Raw genomic sequence first — 15,527 nt, 5'->3', positions numbered from 1 at the left:
GTCATTATTTTCATCATCTAAGTCTCATTCCAACTATATGGAGCCAGCTACATGAATACTGTTTTGCCATTCTGTTATGTTCAGTGCCATATCCATTGTTAAATTATGGGTGCTTAAGTCATTTCTTATTACTTCTACACAAGTCCTTTGGTCTCCCCTAGAACTTCTAGCCCCTTCAACTTGTAACAAATCATTTTTTTTTTCTAACAGGTGTTGTGGATAGTCCTTTATGCACATGATCAAACTATCTCAATCTAATTTCTCTCATTTTATCACTTATTGGAGCTAGTCCTGGGTTCCTTCATATGACTTCATTTATAGCCCTGTCCTTTCTAGTTTTACCACTCATTTGATCATTCTCATTTCTGCCACACTCATTTTATGGACATGCTATTTCTTAATTGTCCAACACTCTTCTCCATACAATGAGGTCATAAAAGATGTAATAATGAGCATCAATAGAAACTCAAGAGTTGAGAAGGTGGAAAAAAGGAATAAGATGGAAGTCTTTTAATTTTGAAATGAACTTGTCTTCATTGCTCCCATGTTGTATTTTAACTGCTTTAAAAGTGAGAATCTTCTTGATTTTGGTTGCCAAAACTCTTCACCCGGTCTCCTTATGACTTGCGTTGTAATTTGGGTCCTTCTGTAGTTCATTTTGTTTATAGGAGCCACCTGATCCCAGCACAAAGCCGCCTTGTTTATCCTTTTTTCTTTTTTCTTTTTTTTTATCTCTAATAACACATCAAAACCTCTATCATTATCAATAATCACCCACATGTATAGAGGAAAATCTATGTTGCTGGAAAGACATGATACCAGAAGGGCTTTGAGCAATCAAAACCTCCCTGTGAATTTTGATAAACACCACCTGATTGATAACCACATTTATGATACCAATTAATTGGTTTTCAAGTTTTTCCGGTATCATAGTTGAACCCTATTAATATGAATCCTACATTTTTTTTAGTTTTCTTCAATTTAATGTTTTTACATGTGAGGTGTAGGCCTCTTGTACCACCTAGAAGCAGTTTGGCTCTGCCTTGTCTTAAGGCATACACCTCACCTCCTTGATATGAATCTTCTATCATATGCAGTGTTTTTTGTTTACCATAGAATCAACACAATGTTTTTTTTTTTTTTTTTAAGTTTTTTGATGTCCATCTTAGTAGCATCCAAAGGTCTGACTTGGAATAATAAGTTTAGTGCTGTATATGGTCTTTATTGCTTATCAACTTCAGCATTTGTTTATCAGTATTAAACACTAGTGCATGGTTTTCAAACATAGTTGTCAAGGCGACGCCTAGGCGACAAGGCGCCCTTGGAGGCTCGCCTCGCCCAGTCGCCTAGCAATTTTATGCACTGGGTTATAAAATAATTTTATATTTTTAATTTTTTGACATTATAATTATAAAATAGACATTATTAAACTAGAATATTCATTTTATGTGTTTATATACTAATTTCCTTTTATTATTTTCTTATTTTCTTAGGGTTTAATCAATGCAACATTGCTAACTGCTGTATTGAACCCATGGTTCGCAGTATTGATACACCTCTGTGTATTGGCAGAGGTGTATCGGTACTTATAACGATACTCCCCCTATTTTTTTTATTTCTTTGGTTTTCAATTTCATTTTTAAATATATATATATATATTATTTAAAAAATGGGTCCCCCAAAAACACCTGTAAACAGGTATCGGGACCCCAAAGATACAATACAATACACCCGATATGGGGCGTATCGTATTGAAATTTTGATCCTTCATTGAACCCTCAAAAATTTCAAAACCTGAACCTATAAGCAAAGGAAGAACTTAAAATTTTGTCTAATCAACACATTTTCTTCTTCCATGTCTTCTTCTTCTTCCACCTTTTCTTTTCTTCTTTCCTATAACAAAAGTAGGGGTTCAACCCCTATATTTTTTGAATTTTCTTTACTTTATTCTTTTTCTTCTCATAAAATGTTGATTTTCTAGACTTAAACATGAAACTTATACATTTCTTATGAAAATTATGAATAATTATTAAGGTAATATGGTTATGGAACCTAGGGAACTACCCTAGGATATATGGTTTTACTTAAAAAAAATTCATGCCTAGTCGCCCCCCTGTTGCCTAGCCTCGCCTTGGCACCTTGAAAACTATGTTTTCAAACCGTTGTTGACCCGGATGGTCGGACTGTTTGGCCTGGGAACTGTCCAGGCAACTGATTCCATTTTACCCCAAACTTGGTCCCTGACCAAAAACCGTTGAATCGTCAATGACCCGTTGACCTGGGCAGTCAAACCGTGAACCCGTCCAACGGGTTTTGGCCTTTTTTTTTTTTTTAATTTTTTGTCAGAACGGGCCATCCGTTCAAACTGTCGACCCGGAAACCAGTGGCTAGAATGGTTACAGTCAGTGATTTGAAAGGTGTGCCTGAGGCGCATAGGGGAGGTGCATTTTGGGGTATGCGCCTCGCCCAGGTCCTAGGCACCCTTTCAAAAGGCGCAAGCCTAGTGCGCTTAGGCGTGCGCTTGATGCGCCTTGTGCCTCAACCTAGGTGTGCACCTTTTTAAAATTTTGTGCTTTTTGCTTTTATTTTTGAGTCTAACGGTTGGGCCGGGGGCTCCGCCCTTGGACCCCCGACCACGCCCCTTGAGGCAAGCCCGAACAAGTATATGTTAGGGTCAGAAATTCTTATTTTTCACATAAAAAATAATGATTTTATAACTTCCATTGCCTTTTAAGAAGATATTTTATTGCAATGAATGAATGAACAACACTAGCAAATAGGGGGTTCTCGGAGCAAATAGGAGGTTCACTTGCTCACCAAGGCTCCGAGAACCCCCTATTTGCTAATGTTGTTCATTCATTCATTGCATTAAAATATCTTCTTAAAAGGCAATGAAAGTTATAAAATCATTATTTTTTATGTGAGAAATAAGAATTTCAGACCCTAACATAGACTTTTTCGGGCTTGCCTCAAGGGGCGTGATTAGGGGTCTGGGGGCAGAGCCCCCAGCCCAACCGTTAGACTAAAAAAAAGGCAAAAAGTTCAATTTTAAAAGGCGCGCACCTAGGCTGAGATTGTGGGTTTTACATGCTTGAAAATGCTTTATATGTTTGCTTTTATTTTTAAAATTTCATTTGAATACACTTTACATGTTATGTTTATGTATTTTAATTTTAGATAATAGGTTTTTTAAAACATTTATTTTAAAATTTAAGTTTATATTTTTATTAACATTATTTTGCATTTTTTAATTTTTGTCATTTTTTTGAATTTTCTGACTTTCTTTTTGATTTTTTAGCTTTTTCTTTTCTTTTTTTGTAATTTTGCGCCTTGCTTAAAAAGACACATGCCTCGCCTTGCGCCTTAGGCGCAAATTTTCCCTTGCGCTTTTAAAACACTGGTTCTGGTTCTGGGTTGTTTTTTAAAACATTGCACCAGTGTATACTTTCCTTTGGAAGTCAATAGTAACTATGGAATATCTAATTTTTTACTTAATGACAAATATGACTAAATTAACTAATGAATCTAGTTAATGTATAATGTATTATAGGAAAGAAATTGATTAATAATAAATGCACTCCCTTGCTTAATGAACCATTGCTATGAATTGATGGAAATTGATAATCAACCAAATAAGTTATATTTTGTGCCCCATTGATAAACCCTTTCAGTTGGTCAATACTTTTTGCAATAAAGAACAACCTTTCCATTGCTTATCAGAAAAAGAACAACCTTTCCATTGAGGTTGCCAACTGTCATGCCCCTCTCATGTGGGCCTTAAGAATTGGAGGCCATTCAACCAACTACCACCTAAGACTCACCAGGCCTGGGGCATTGAGTAGACATCAAAGTGTATTCTTTAATTATGGCACACTTCACAATGGTCCTCTTATCTGAACCTCTTTGAATATAACAGTTTATTCTCTTTTTTCATATCCAATAATCTCTTTTGATAGTGTTACCTGTATAAATGCCATCTCTGTATGCATTCCTTCAATAGAAAACATGTTAAGAAATCTCAAGTTAGAGGCTGGGAGATAAATAACCTTATTCAATAAGCCTATTATCAATGTTGTCCACACATGTTACAACACTGTTTCAAGGTTTTCAAAGGTTAAAGGGGCAGGGTGAGGTGGTTGGATGCCAAAGAGGCAAGGTGTAAATATAACTTTTCACTTTTTATAGCCAATTTACATATTTTCTTTTTATTACAACTATATTCTTTTTAATGTGAATCTTATGTTTTTAAATTTTTATTTTGTGTTTTGTTGTATGTTTATAACCTTCTCTATCTAAATTAAATATTCTATACATACATACTAAAATTATTTGTAATATTTTATGCATTTAAGGATACAATTTATTTCTTTTATAGAGATTTTTATATCTATATTCATATTTATTTGTTTTAATATTAATCATATATTTTGGAAATTTTATTTTATTTTTTATGGTTATGACCTTATTTACCTAAATAAAATAATCTGTTTATTTAATTTGCATACTTTCTAGTTTACACACACACATATACAAAAGATTATTTTTTTAAAATTATTTAAACATTTAGATATATATATATATATATATATATATATATATATATTTGTTTCCTAGTTAACGTATATTATTAACTTTCTATTAAATTATGTTCTTTTTAATATGATATTTTTAAAATTTATAACCTTATTTACCTAAATAAAATAATCTGTTTATTTAATTTGCATACTTTCTAGTTTACACACACACATATACAAAAGATTATTTTTTTAAAATTATTTAAACATTTAGATATATATATATATATATTTGTTTCCTAGTTAACGTATATTATTAACTTTCTATTAAATTATGTTCTTTTTAATATGATATTTTTAAAATTTATAACCTTTTAACTAAATAAAATAATATCTTTACTTAATTTGCATATTTTCTAATGTTTTCAATATTATCTAATTTATAAGAATTAAAACTAGCAAAAGGGGAGGGGGTGTCCATTGGAACAAAGGCAAGTGAGCAAAAATTTGTCTGTAAAATTTCTGTACAAGAGTATTTTGGTTTATTGTAATTAGATTAAGGCCTCAAAAAGAAACCTTAGTAGATATTTTTCATCATATAAAATTTATTTAATAGAAATAAATGGCTTTGTATATAAATCAAGGGACTTTACTAGGCCAACCCACCTTATTGCTCAAAGCCCCTATTTGCTAATGTTGTTTAAGACCCTAACATGGACATGTTCGGGCTTGCCTCGAGGGGCGTGGTACAAAGGCGACTCATAGAATCGAGAATGCAATATGTTTTACATCACATTAGCTACTTGAAGTAATGCAATTGAGGAAAAGAGATTGTGGATCTTACATGCATTAAAATGCTTTATATGTTTGATTTTAATTTTAAATTTTCATTTGAATACACTTTACATGTTATGTTTATGTATTTTAGTTTTAGATAATAGGTTTTTTTAAACATTTATTTTAAAATTTAGGTTTTTATTTTTATTAACATTATGTTTAATATTTTTTGATTTTTTTTGCAATTTTTAAATTTTTGGGCATTTTTTTTGAATATTCTGACTTTTTTTTTTGATTTTTTAGCATTTGTTTTTGTAATTTTGCGCCTTGCTTAAAATGGCGTATGCCTCGCCTTGTGCCTCAGGTGCAAATTGGCCCTTACACTTTTTTTGTGCCTTTGCGCTTTTAAAACACTGGTTATAGTAGTTAGGTTGTTTTGGGGGTTTTATTTCTTCTCTTGAGTGATCCTTATTACCTTCCTTGTGTACTTTCTTTTTCCCTTTTAATGAAATTTTCTCTACTTTTCAAAAAAAAAAAAAAATCATCCCAAAGTTTTTGATTTTTCTTCAAAGCCCTTACTATTTTGTTGTTTTGTGCATACTCTGAACCTTACCAAACTTGGTTGCCCTCTGCAATTACCTTTTTATTGATGTGTCCTTTTTGCAACTAACCATTTTTTTTGGTAATTCTTTTGCACTAACCATCTAATCATACTTATGAAATTTCATTGAAAATTTCTATTCCAAACATATTTTCCTTATTTCTAATTTTTTATCACTCAATATTTTTTAATCCTAAACCCTTATACCAATCCTAGCCCTCTTGAAAAATTTCTTGTACTATGAACAAATTTCTTGTTATTTCAATAAATTACATGTACACATACTTGCAGTTGTGTGTAATCTATACTTTTATTACAGTGCCTGAATATTACTATTAGTTTACATAATTGGTAAAAGATTTCATTTCCTTATGATTTTCATATTCATTGGCATTTTATTCTTTTGTTTTGGCCCCAAATATTCATGGTGGTGGGGTCGCCACTGTCAGATTTTATTAAAATTTTGAATTGGCATTTTATTCCTTCAATTTAATGGTAAATATGACAGCTAATATTTAGTTAGAAGCATTTAAATTTAAACTAGTTTTTTGCACTTAATAATTTTTAGTAGTTTTCTTTAAGACTGTTTTGGTTTCCTTGCTTAAAATATAGAAGCTTGTGTGTAACTGTATATTCAGTACTCTAGCTAATAGCTTATTCTGGTTTACATATTTTTGGTTCAAATTTGTGTATAATATAGGTGTATGGTTTCCTAATTATTTGATGGACTTTGTTTGATTACATCACTTGTGTTGATTATCTACTATCATGCTTATTAATGTTATTTTAGAAATAGTAGTTTAATTTGCATAGTGTGTTCAACTTCAACATTCAAAAATCCCCTACAAATTATTGCCGAAATAAGGAATACTAAGAATATTTGAAAAATAGTAACTATGAAGAACATGTACACAATGTCTTACAATCTGTCCTTGTGGTTGATAGGTGTATATTGAATTAATTTATATTGGATATGTGCAGGAGGAACTAGATGGCCTTGCAAGGGACTACCCTGACCGCTTCAAAGTCTTCTATGTTCTGAATCAGGTCATCTGCCTTGTATTCTTTAGTATTTTTCTTGAAAATTTTGGATCTCCAGTTGTGGGATTACCTTTTTAAATACACAAGAAATTTATATTATCTTTAATATCATTTTCATGCACAATTTGGATTCATGTTGGTACTTGGTACAAGTTATTTCTAACAAATTACAGTTTACTTAACTCTTCTAGAAGAATCAAATCCAGCAGTTTTTGATGGTCTAGCTATATTCATAGAATAATAAAATTTACCAATCAATTATTAGTTAGAAGTTAAGGGGAAAGCTAACGTATGAAGTGATCCACATGTGCCATATTTACTTTTTAATGACAAAACTAACTTTGACCAACTCATTTACCCTATTAACTAATTTCTTATACCTTTGGTTTATTTCTCTCCTCTATTTCATTGCCTTTTTAGTAGAATTTCTTGCCTATTTTATGTTTACTCATCTCACAACCCACCAACAATTTGTTCACCCATCGAGAGTTCAATTTGAGTATATGGAGAACTATTTTTTGTAATTTTGGTTATAGGATGGAGTTGAATAGAGGGGCATCATTGTAATCTTTCCATTACTTTTAGGTTTCTAATGGTAAATGTCTAACAAGGGGGTCTTGGAGGTATCAGAATGTCAGGGTAAGGTTTAAGAGTGTAATAAGACAGAATACAAGAATAGAGGAAGAAGGTTGGAGAGGAAAGAGGGAAAAGAATGAGTGAAAGAGCTTATTTACCTGTTGACAAAAGTTCTTACTTACATAGACCCAACCAGGCAGTAAATGGTGTCAAGTCACATCATAATCCTGTTATGTACAATTAAGGACTGGAGTGTCCTTATTATTCTAAGGGAAATCTCCGAATACCCTACTGCCATCTACACTACTTAAAACATAAAATAAAGAATGAAATCACACACTTATTAAACAGATTACACACTCCAACACTAAGCTAGTATATATATGTCATATAAACCCAGCTTGCTAGTGATGAAATCAATCCGCTGTCTATGTGTAGGTATGACACTGTGAAGATGGTCCAAGTTCTGGAGGTAGAGTATAGGATGCTAGGAAGAACAGGGCGTCAAGGATGAGACTGGATTGGGATGATGACAATAGAACTCTCAGGGAATAAAGGATGAAATGATACTAGGGCTAGAATGCTCAATTGCTTAGACTGATATAACATTTGGAGTTGAAGGATCTCTAGGGTTAGGTCACTGGTGACAGAATGACTTTGAAGGTATCAAATGAATGGAATGACCCCCTTTAACATCATGAACCCTACTATTTATAGATGAAGGGAGGGCTCACTTTGTGCATGGGCAAGGATCAAGAATTCTAGAATATTCATTAGGTGGTTAAGGGCTCTAGTCCCTAGGTTGCTCCCATGAGGGGACACACGTTGGGCTGTGATGCAGGGAGCATATTCACTCTGACTGTGATGCAGGGAGCATATTCGCTCTGATTCCCACACCCGCAGGCTCCTACCACGTGTTGTCTCAGGGGAGAGAAGATCTTCCATATAGACGGCCTTTCCAGTTATTTGCTCCCTAGACTGCAACTTGCTTTATTTATTGTCTTACATCCCACGAAGGGTATCTGTGGTCCAAGTCTGAGTGTGAAGAGTGTCCATGGCTTGCCTCTGTGGAGAAAGTCCGTGATCCTTCTTAGACAAGCGTTACTAACCAGATGACCACGGAGCCAGTAGTCTTGCTACTGTGGCTAGTCTGCAGCAATACTTCAGTGTTATATAAGTCTATCCCCTTGCACTATGTAGAGTCTAGTGAACAAATTTGCTAACTGATTATCTGTCTTCACTCTTCAGTCTTTGCAAATACAGTAGTTATTTCTTCTCTTTGAAGTTTTTCTTGAACAAAATGACAATCAACTTCTATGTGTTATTCTCTCATGAAACACAGGATTTGAAGTGATGTGTATATGGCAGCATGATTATCACAATGAAGATGCATAGGGAGTGTCATGGTAATCCTGATGTCCTATAAGAGGCTTTTTAGCCATATTACTTCACCTGTAATATGGCTCATAGCCCCATATTTTGCATTAGCACTAGACTTTGCCACTATATTCTGCTTCTTTTTTTTTTTTTTTTTTAATCTGTAAAAGGATTTCATTAATACTTAAGATTTAAACTTAATACACCCGTTTGCAAAACCCAGTATTCATCAGTACCCTATTACAAGTATGCCCAGAAATACTTTGCCTATTTACTCCCTGTTTAGCTAGTGTATCTGCTACCCCGTTTGCAGTTCTTCTCACCCAGCTGAAGTTTGTACTCAAGTCTTTTGCAATCACTTCAGTCTCTCTAAATGCATGTCTGTATTTCCATGGTGCTTCTTTGAGGTGCTTCGCCCAATGGATTACTAACTGTGAATCACCTTCAACATCCAAATTTCTGAGGCTATGCTGTTGTGATAATCTCAACCCTTGTAGCAGCCAGTGTTTTAAAAGCACAAGACGCAAAAAAAGCACAAGGGCCAATTTGCGCCTGAGGCGCAAGGTGAGGCGTGCGCCTTTTTAAGAAAGGCGCAAAATTACAAAAAAAAAAGTTAAAAAATAAAAAAAAGAAGAAAATTCAACAAAAATGCCAAAAAAATTTAAAAAAATGCAAAAATTAAAAGAATATTAAATATAATGTTAGTAAAAAATATAAACTTAAATTTTAAAACAAATGTTTTAGAAAAGCTATTATCTTAAAATACATAAACATAACATGTAAAACAAATTCAAATGAAAATTTAAAAATAAAAGCAAACATATAAAGCATTTTCAAGCATATAAAACCCACAATCCCTTTTTCTCCTTAATTGCATTGCTTCAAGTAGCTAATGTGATGTAAACCATATTGCATTCGTGATTCTATGAGTCGCCTTTTTACCATGCCTCTCGAGGCAAGCGCGAACAAGTCTATGTTAGGGTCTGAAATTATTATTTCTCACATAAAAAATAATGATTTTATAACTTTCATTGTCTTTTAAAAAGATAATTTATTGCAATGAATGAATGAACAACACTAGCAAATAGGGGGTTCTCGGAGCCCCCGGCCCAGCCGTTAGACTCAAAAAACAGCAAAAAAGCGCACGCCTGGGCTGAGGCGCTAGGCGCACCAGGCATGTTCCTTTTGAAAGGAGTGCTTCTAGGACCTGGGCAAGGCGCATACCCCAAAATGCACCTCGCCTGTGCGCCCTTTTAAATCACTGGTAGCAGTGCCAAGGTTTCTGCCATGACTGAGTCTCCTATACCTTCTGGACCTGAATACAACACAGCCTTAGTGGTTTCTATTCCCTCCCCCAATACCAGCTCTTCTTGGGTTACCCAAGGAGCTACCATCGATGTTCAGTTTCAGCCTACTTTCAGTTGGTGGTCTCCAATCCTGTCTTACCTCTTTAGGGTGGGTTCCAGTTTGTTTTACTTCAGGCCGAGATTTGAAGTTTTTACCCAATATGCAGCTCGGAGCAGGATAGCTTCCAACAGTTCCTCCTTTAACCTGCTCCTTTTCATTAAAAATTCTATTGTTCCTTTCTTCCCAAATTGTCCACACCATAGCAGCTCCTATGGTTCTCCACATGATCCTTTTTTTGAAGAATAAAGAAGTTGAAGTGTGGCAGGCATTTTTTTATTGTCCACCCTCACCTCACCATAATCCACATTCCATCCATTTTTTTTGATGAATGAAGATAATTTATTAATCAGAAATATGAGGCAATACAGGAGACCCAAGAGGTGGCACGAGTTGTTACCTCTTCTAGCAAGTATTACATCAATTTAAAAAACAGAAATACCTAGAAATAAAATTACAGAGCAGCCCAAAATAAATGTTCCCTTGAAGCCCCTTGCTTAGCTAACTCATCCGCTAAGGTAATTTGCTGATTTTCCCACCCAAAGAGAGGTAACAGTCATGTTTCTTGTGAGCCAGTTGACTTTGCTTTGAGCCTTAGGAAATTGGGGTTGAATAAGCTTACCACTTCTTGTGGAGGGGCTCATCTGCAACCAAAAGAGAACAAAAATATTCCCAAATACAGGATAGAAGAGGACAGGAAATTACTAAGTGGGAAATGGATTCTCCACAGGCCTTACAGAGTGTGCGTGCGCATGTGAGGAGAAAGGCAAGTATTTGGCCTCCTTTTCTGTAGCATGTCAAAAGTGTTAACCTTGCCAAGGAAAACTTCCCAACAAAGACCTTGAACTTTGGGTGGGATGGGTTTACACCAGATTTCTTTCAATGGGAAGGCCAAACCTTTGAAAGAGGAGTTAACTAAGAGATTGAAGAAAGAAGCACAAGAGAAACAGCCATCAGGTGAGTTTTGGTCTAAGAACACAATCTCCAAAGGTGAAAGCAAATTCAGAGTCCCTTATTCCTCTCCTGAACCCAAAATTCCAACTAATCCCATTTTGGGAAGAAGCACCAAAGGTGGATTCAAGTCTGAACTTGTAGTCTGAGAGGGTGTAAAGAGTTGGAAATTGTTGGAAAAGAGGTATATCACCAATCCAGAGGTCCTCCTAGAGAAGGATTTTGTTCCCACAATCCACATCAAAATGGATGGAATTAAGGAAGGAAGGAAGTACCTCAATTTTTGCTTTCCAAGGGGATCTTGACGAAGTATGAGAGTCTAGCTTTGCATCCCAGCCGTTCTCATCTAAACCATGAATGCTTTCAATGACCTTGTGCCACAACCTATCTCCTTCTAGGGGAAATCTCCAAAGCCACTTCCCTAGCAGTGCTGTATTCCTCTTGGTCAAATTCCCAATTCTAAGCCACCCTGCTCCTTTGGTTTATATACCTTCTTCCATTTTATCAAGTGATCCTTTCTTTCATCCCCCAACTCCCAAAGGAAGTCCCTCATGAATTTTTCAAGCTGCTTAGCTATTTTGACTGGGATCCTAAAGGTGGAGAGAAAGTAAATGGGCAGGTTTGCTAAAGTGGATCTGATTAAGGTTATTCTACCCCCTAGAGAGATAATAACTCCTTTTCCACATAGCCAATTTCTTGCTAAATCTTTCTAGGACATGTTTCCAAAAGCTATCAGATCTTGAGTTTCTTTCCAAGGGCAGGCCGAGGTAGTCTAAGGGCAACTCTTTCACCTCACAACCTAGGGTTTCTGCCAGAAGCTGCAATCCACCCTCTTCCACCTTGATTCCAGCCACACAACTTTTCCCCAATTTACTGTTAAGCTTGAAAATCTTTGGAGCTCATTGACTAAGTCCTTTAGATTTCCTAGTTCAGCCTCACTACTGCCATCACAGAAAATGATAATGTCATCCACAAATTGAAGGTGAGAGACATGCACCTCATTCCTTCCTACCCTCCATCCACTAATCATGTTATCCAAATTAGCCTTAGTGATCATTCTACTTAGGACTTCTGCAATTAGAGTAAATAAGAAGGGGGATATAGGGTCTCCCTGTCTCAACCCTCTTTTGGCTAGGAAAAAATCTCTAGTAACCCCATTTATCATGATCAAGAAATGAACTAAACTAATACAACCTCTGATCCAATTTCTCCATTTCTCCCATTCCAATCTTTTCTAGCACAACGAGGAGGAAGTCCTGGCCCACCAAGTCATAGGCTTTTTCTAGGTCTAATTTGCGAATCAAGCCCTTTTCTCTCTTCTTTCTCTTTTCTTTCACACACTCATTTACCACCAAAATTTGGTCCACAATTTGCCTTCTAGCAACAAAGGCTCCTTGGAATTGACAGATCACCAAGGGCAAACAAGTCTTCAGTCTCTCTGATAGGCCTGAAGTCCTTTGGGGATTTTGCATCTTTTCTTTTGGATATCAAAACAATGAAGGTTGCATTTGTTCTAGGTGAGATTTCCCCTTTTTCATGAAATTCCTCAAAGACTTCCCACAAATCCCCCTTAATAATCTCCCAACAATCCTAACCAAGATAAAGGGGGTAGTGGTCCGAAGTTACTCTAGGAAGTGCTTTCAAGACGAGATTTCCCCAAAGCTCCTCCCAGTTAACTGAGTATAGGAACCTCTCCAATTTAGAACACACTGGGACCTCCTGGAAATTTGACTAAGTAAAGGTAGCTTGCAACAAAGGGGGTTCTTTTAATTCCATAGATTCCACCAAAGCATTAAAATTCCTCATGTTTGTGGTTATGCCCTTATTGGAGTTATTTGTTTCATTTGTGAACCTGATAAAATTGAAGTCTCCCCCCACACACCATGGACCCTCCCACAATCCCCTAATTGCAGCTAGTTCCTCCCAGAAAAGGTTTCTATCTCTATAGGAGTTAGGGCCGTACACATTGGTTAAAACCCTTTCCTTATTGTCATTCTCCTTTTTCATCTTCACTGAAACTGAGAATTGCCCAACAAGTTTCTCTAGACACTCTAGTTCTTCATTTTTCCAAATTGTCAGAATTCCTGTAGATGCTCCCCAAGATGGGGCAAAGGACCACTAGCTTAGCCCTCTACATCCCCAGATACTTCTTATCCATCTCCTGTCCATCTCTGACAGTTTTGTTTCTTGCAACATCACTACACTTGGTTTCTCTTTCCTGAAGACATTCCTATTTTTCCAATGCACAATCCTATGAATGTTTAATGTCCTGTTGTAGAACATCGACTTGTACATGAACCAACCTAGTCCGCATCTACAAAGTCCAAAACAGTCAAGTGTCCATGATTTCTATACCCACTTCTCTACCTAGTGATCCCTTCAAATATTGTAAAATCTGGAATACAGCTTCAAGATAGGTACTTGAGGTTTGCTCATGAATTGGCATACTACACCAGCAACAAAGGGAATGTCTGAATGAGTAATGGCGAGATAATTCAACTTTCCAACCAATCTTTTAACTGTCCAGGATCATCTACCAACTCGCCCATGAACCAACCTAGTCCGCATCTACAAAATCCAAAACAGTCAAGTGTCCATGATTTCTATACCCACTTCTCTACCTAGTGATCCCTTCAAATATTGTAAAATCTGGAATACAGCTTCAAGATAGGTACTTGAGATTTGCTCATGAATTGGCATACTACACCAGCAGCAAAGGGAATGTCTGAATGAGTAATGACGAGATAATTTAACTTTCCAACCAATCTTCTAACTGTCAAGGATCATCTACCAACTCACCCTAATCTGGTGCAAGCATAGTGTTTGGATCCATAGTGTAGCTACAGCCTTATACTTGTCTCCTCAAGTAAGTCAAGTGTATACTTGTGTTGGGGCAATAAAATCTCTGTGGCAGACTACATTAACTTCAATTCTTAAGAAATATCTAAGCCTACCCAAGTTTTTAGTATGAAACTTCTCCCATTGGAATATCTTTAAATCATTGTTGCATTTAGAGTCAATTCTTGTTATCACTATATCATCCACATACGCCACTAGGATGTTGCTGCATGAAGTTGAGATTTTCTAAAAGACCAAACAATCTAACTAACACCCATGCAATCCAAATGGAACCATAGCATCACTAAACTTCTCAAATCATGCTCGTGGAGACCCCATTTTTGCACCTTTCTTTGTCTTAGTCTAGGTCCTTTGTAGCTCTTTGTAAGCTGCTTCTTTGCATCAATTTGGAATTATCAGTATGTAGGGGTATTATGGTCCTTTTTGGTATTCAATAATAAATTAACTAAACCAAACTCTGGGGATGTGTAGGGGAAGAAGTTCAGAGTCTATGCATACCTTCGCCTAAATCGAATCTTAATTGACCATCTACTTCAAGGCTGGTTTGTTGAACTAATCACATGCCTTGTTTGGAATCTTTTCATTTCAGACCAATTCTAGACTTAGCCAAAAGATCAAGGCCAATTAGAATATAAACTTGGTTATTCCAGACTATCCTTTACAAGATCCTTTAGATCAAACCACATATGAATGGTCAATCATTTCCTGATGGAATGCAGACCATCCAATCAGAATCTCAGCTGGATCAAAGGCATTGAATGAATGGAAAGGCCAAACCAAACATAGATTAGTGGTATCATGATCATGGGTGTAAGCTGAAATGTTGTAGCCGAAGTAGTAGAAGAGAGGAGGAGACCAAGAGGTGCTGAGAATGTCGAACTGCTTAACCCAGTCAACAGTACTATCATTTATATTAGATTACAATACAATGTTACAGGAAATGTCTAGAATGCCCCTGATTAGTGATGGGACACCTAGATTACTTAAAACACCAAATAAACTTAGGCCCAGTACATAACAACTTAAACACAAATACAGGCTAATAAGAACACTTATTAGCCGAACCATCAATACATAAAACCCTTCAACCTAACACTCCCCTCAAGCTAAGCATGGATGTCAATCTGTTTAGCTTGCCAAGAAGGTCCACTAATTTTGCTGCAGCCAACCCTTTAGTCAGTACACTGCAATTTGCATCTCAGATGGAGTAGAAGGAATGTAGAGTTCTCCCGAGACTATTCTCTCTCTAACAAAATGTCGATCGATCTCAATATGTTTTGTCCTGTCATGTTGCACAGGGTTATTTGCAATGTTGATGTCAGCCTTGTTGCCACAATACAGTCTGAGAGGGCCCTCAGCTTTAATGCCAAGCTCATTAAGAAGAGTCCTGAGCCATAGGAGTTCAGCAACCCCGTGAGCCATAGCTC

At 36.0% G+C, this 15,527-nt stretch overlaps 1 protein-coding gene across 2 annotated transcripts in view; it reads left to right on the top strand.

Moving 5' to 3' along the window:
- Positions 1–15,527, top strand: part of CBR (NADH:cytochrome B5 reductase 1) — a 36,038-nt gene that overhangs the window by 9,178 nt on the left and 11,333 nt on the right. For both annotated transcript variants that reach the window (XM_010276618.3, XM_010276617.2), the window contains one exon: positions 6,874–6,939. In XM_010276618.3, coding sequence (XP_010274920.1) covers positions 6,874–6,939 — 66 coding nt within the window. The remainder of the gene's footprint in view (positions 1–6,873; positions 6,940–15,527) is intronic.

Source organism: Nelumbo nucifera, chromosome 4, assembly GCF_055504915.1.
Source record: "Nelumbo nucifera cultivar China Antique chromosome 4, China Antique-T2T, whole genome shotgun sequence".
In the NCBI taxonomy this organism is placed as follows: domain Eukaryota; kingdom Viridiplantae; phylum Streptophyta; class Magnoliopsida; order Proteales; family Nelumbonaceae; genus Nelumbo; species Nelumbo nucifera.
The sequence above is the reverse complement of the archived record's forward strand: the minus strand, read 5'-3'. Positions and strand labels throughout refer to the sequence as shown.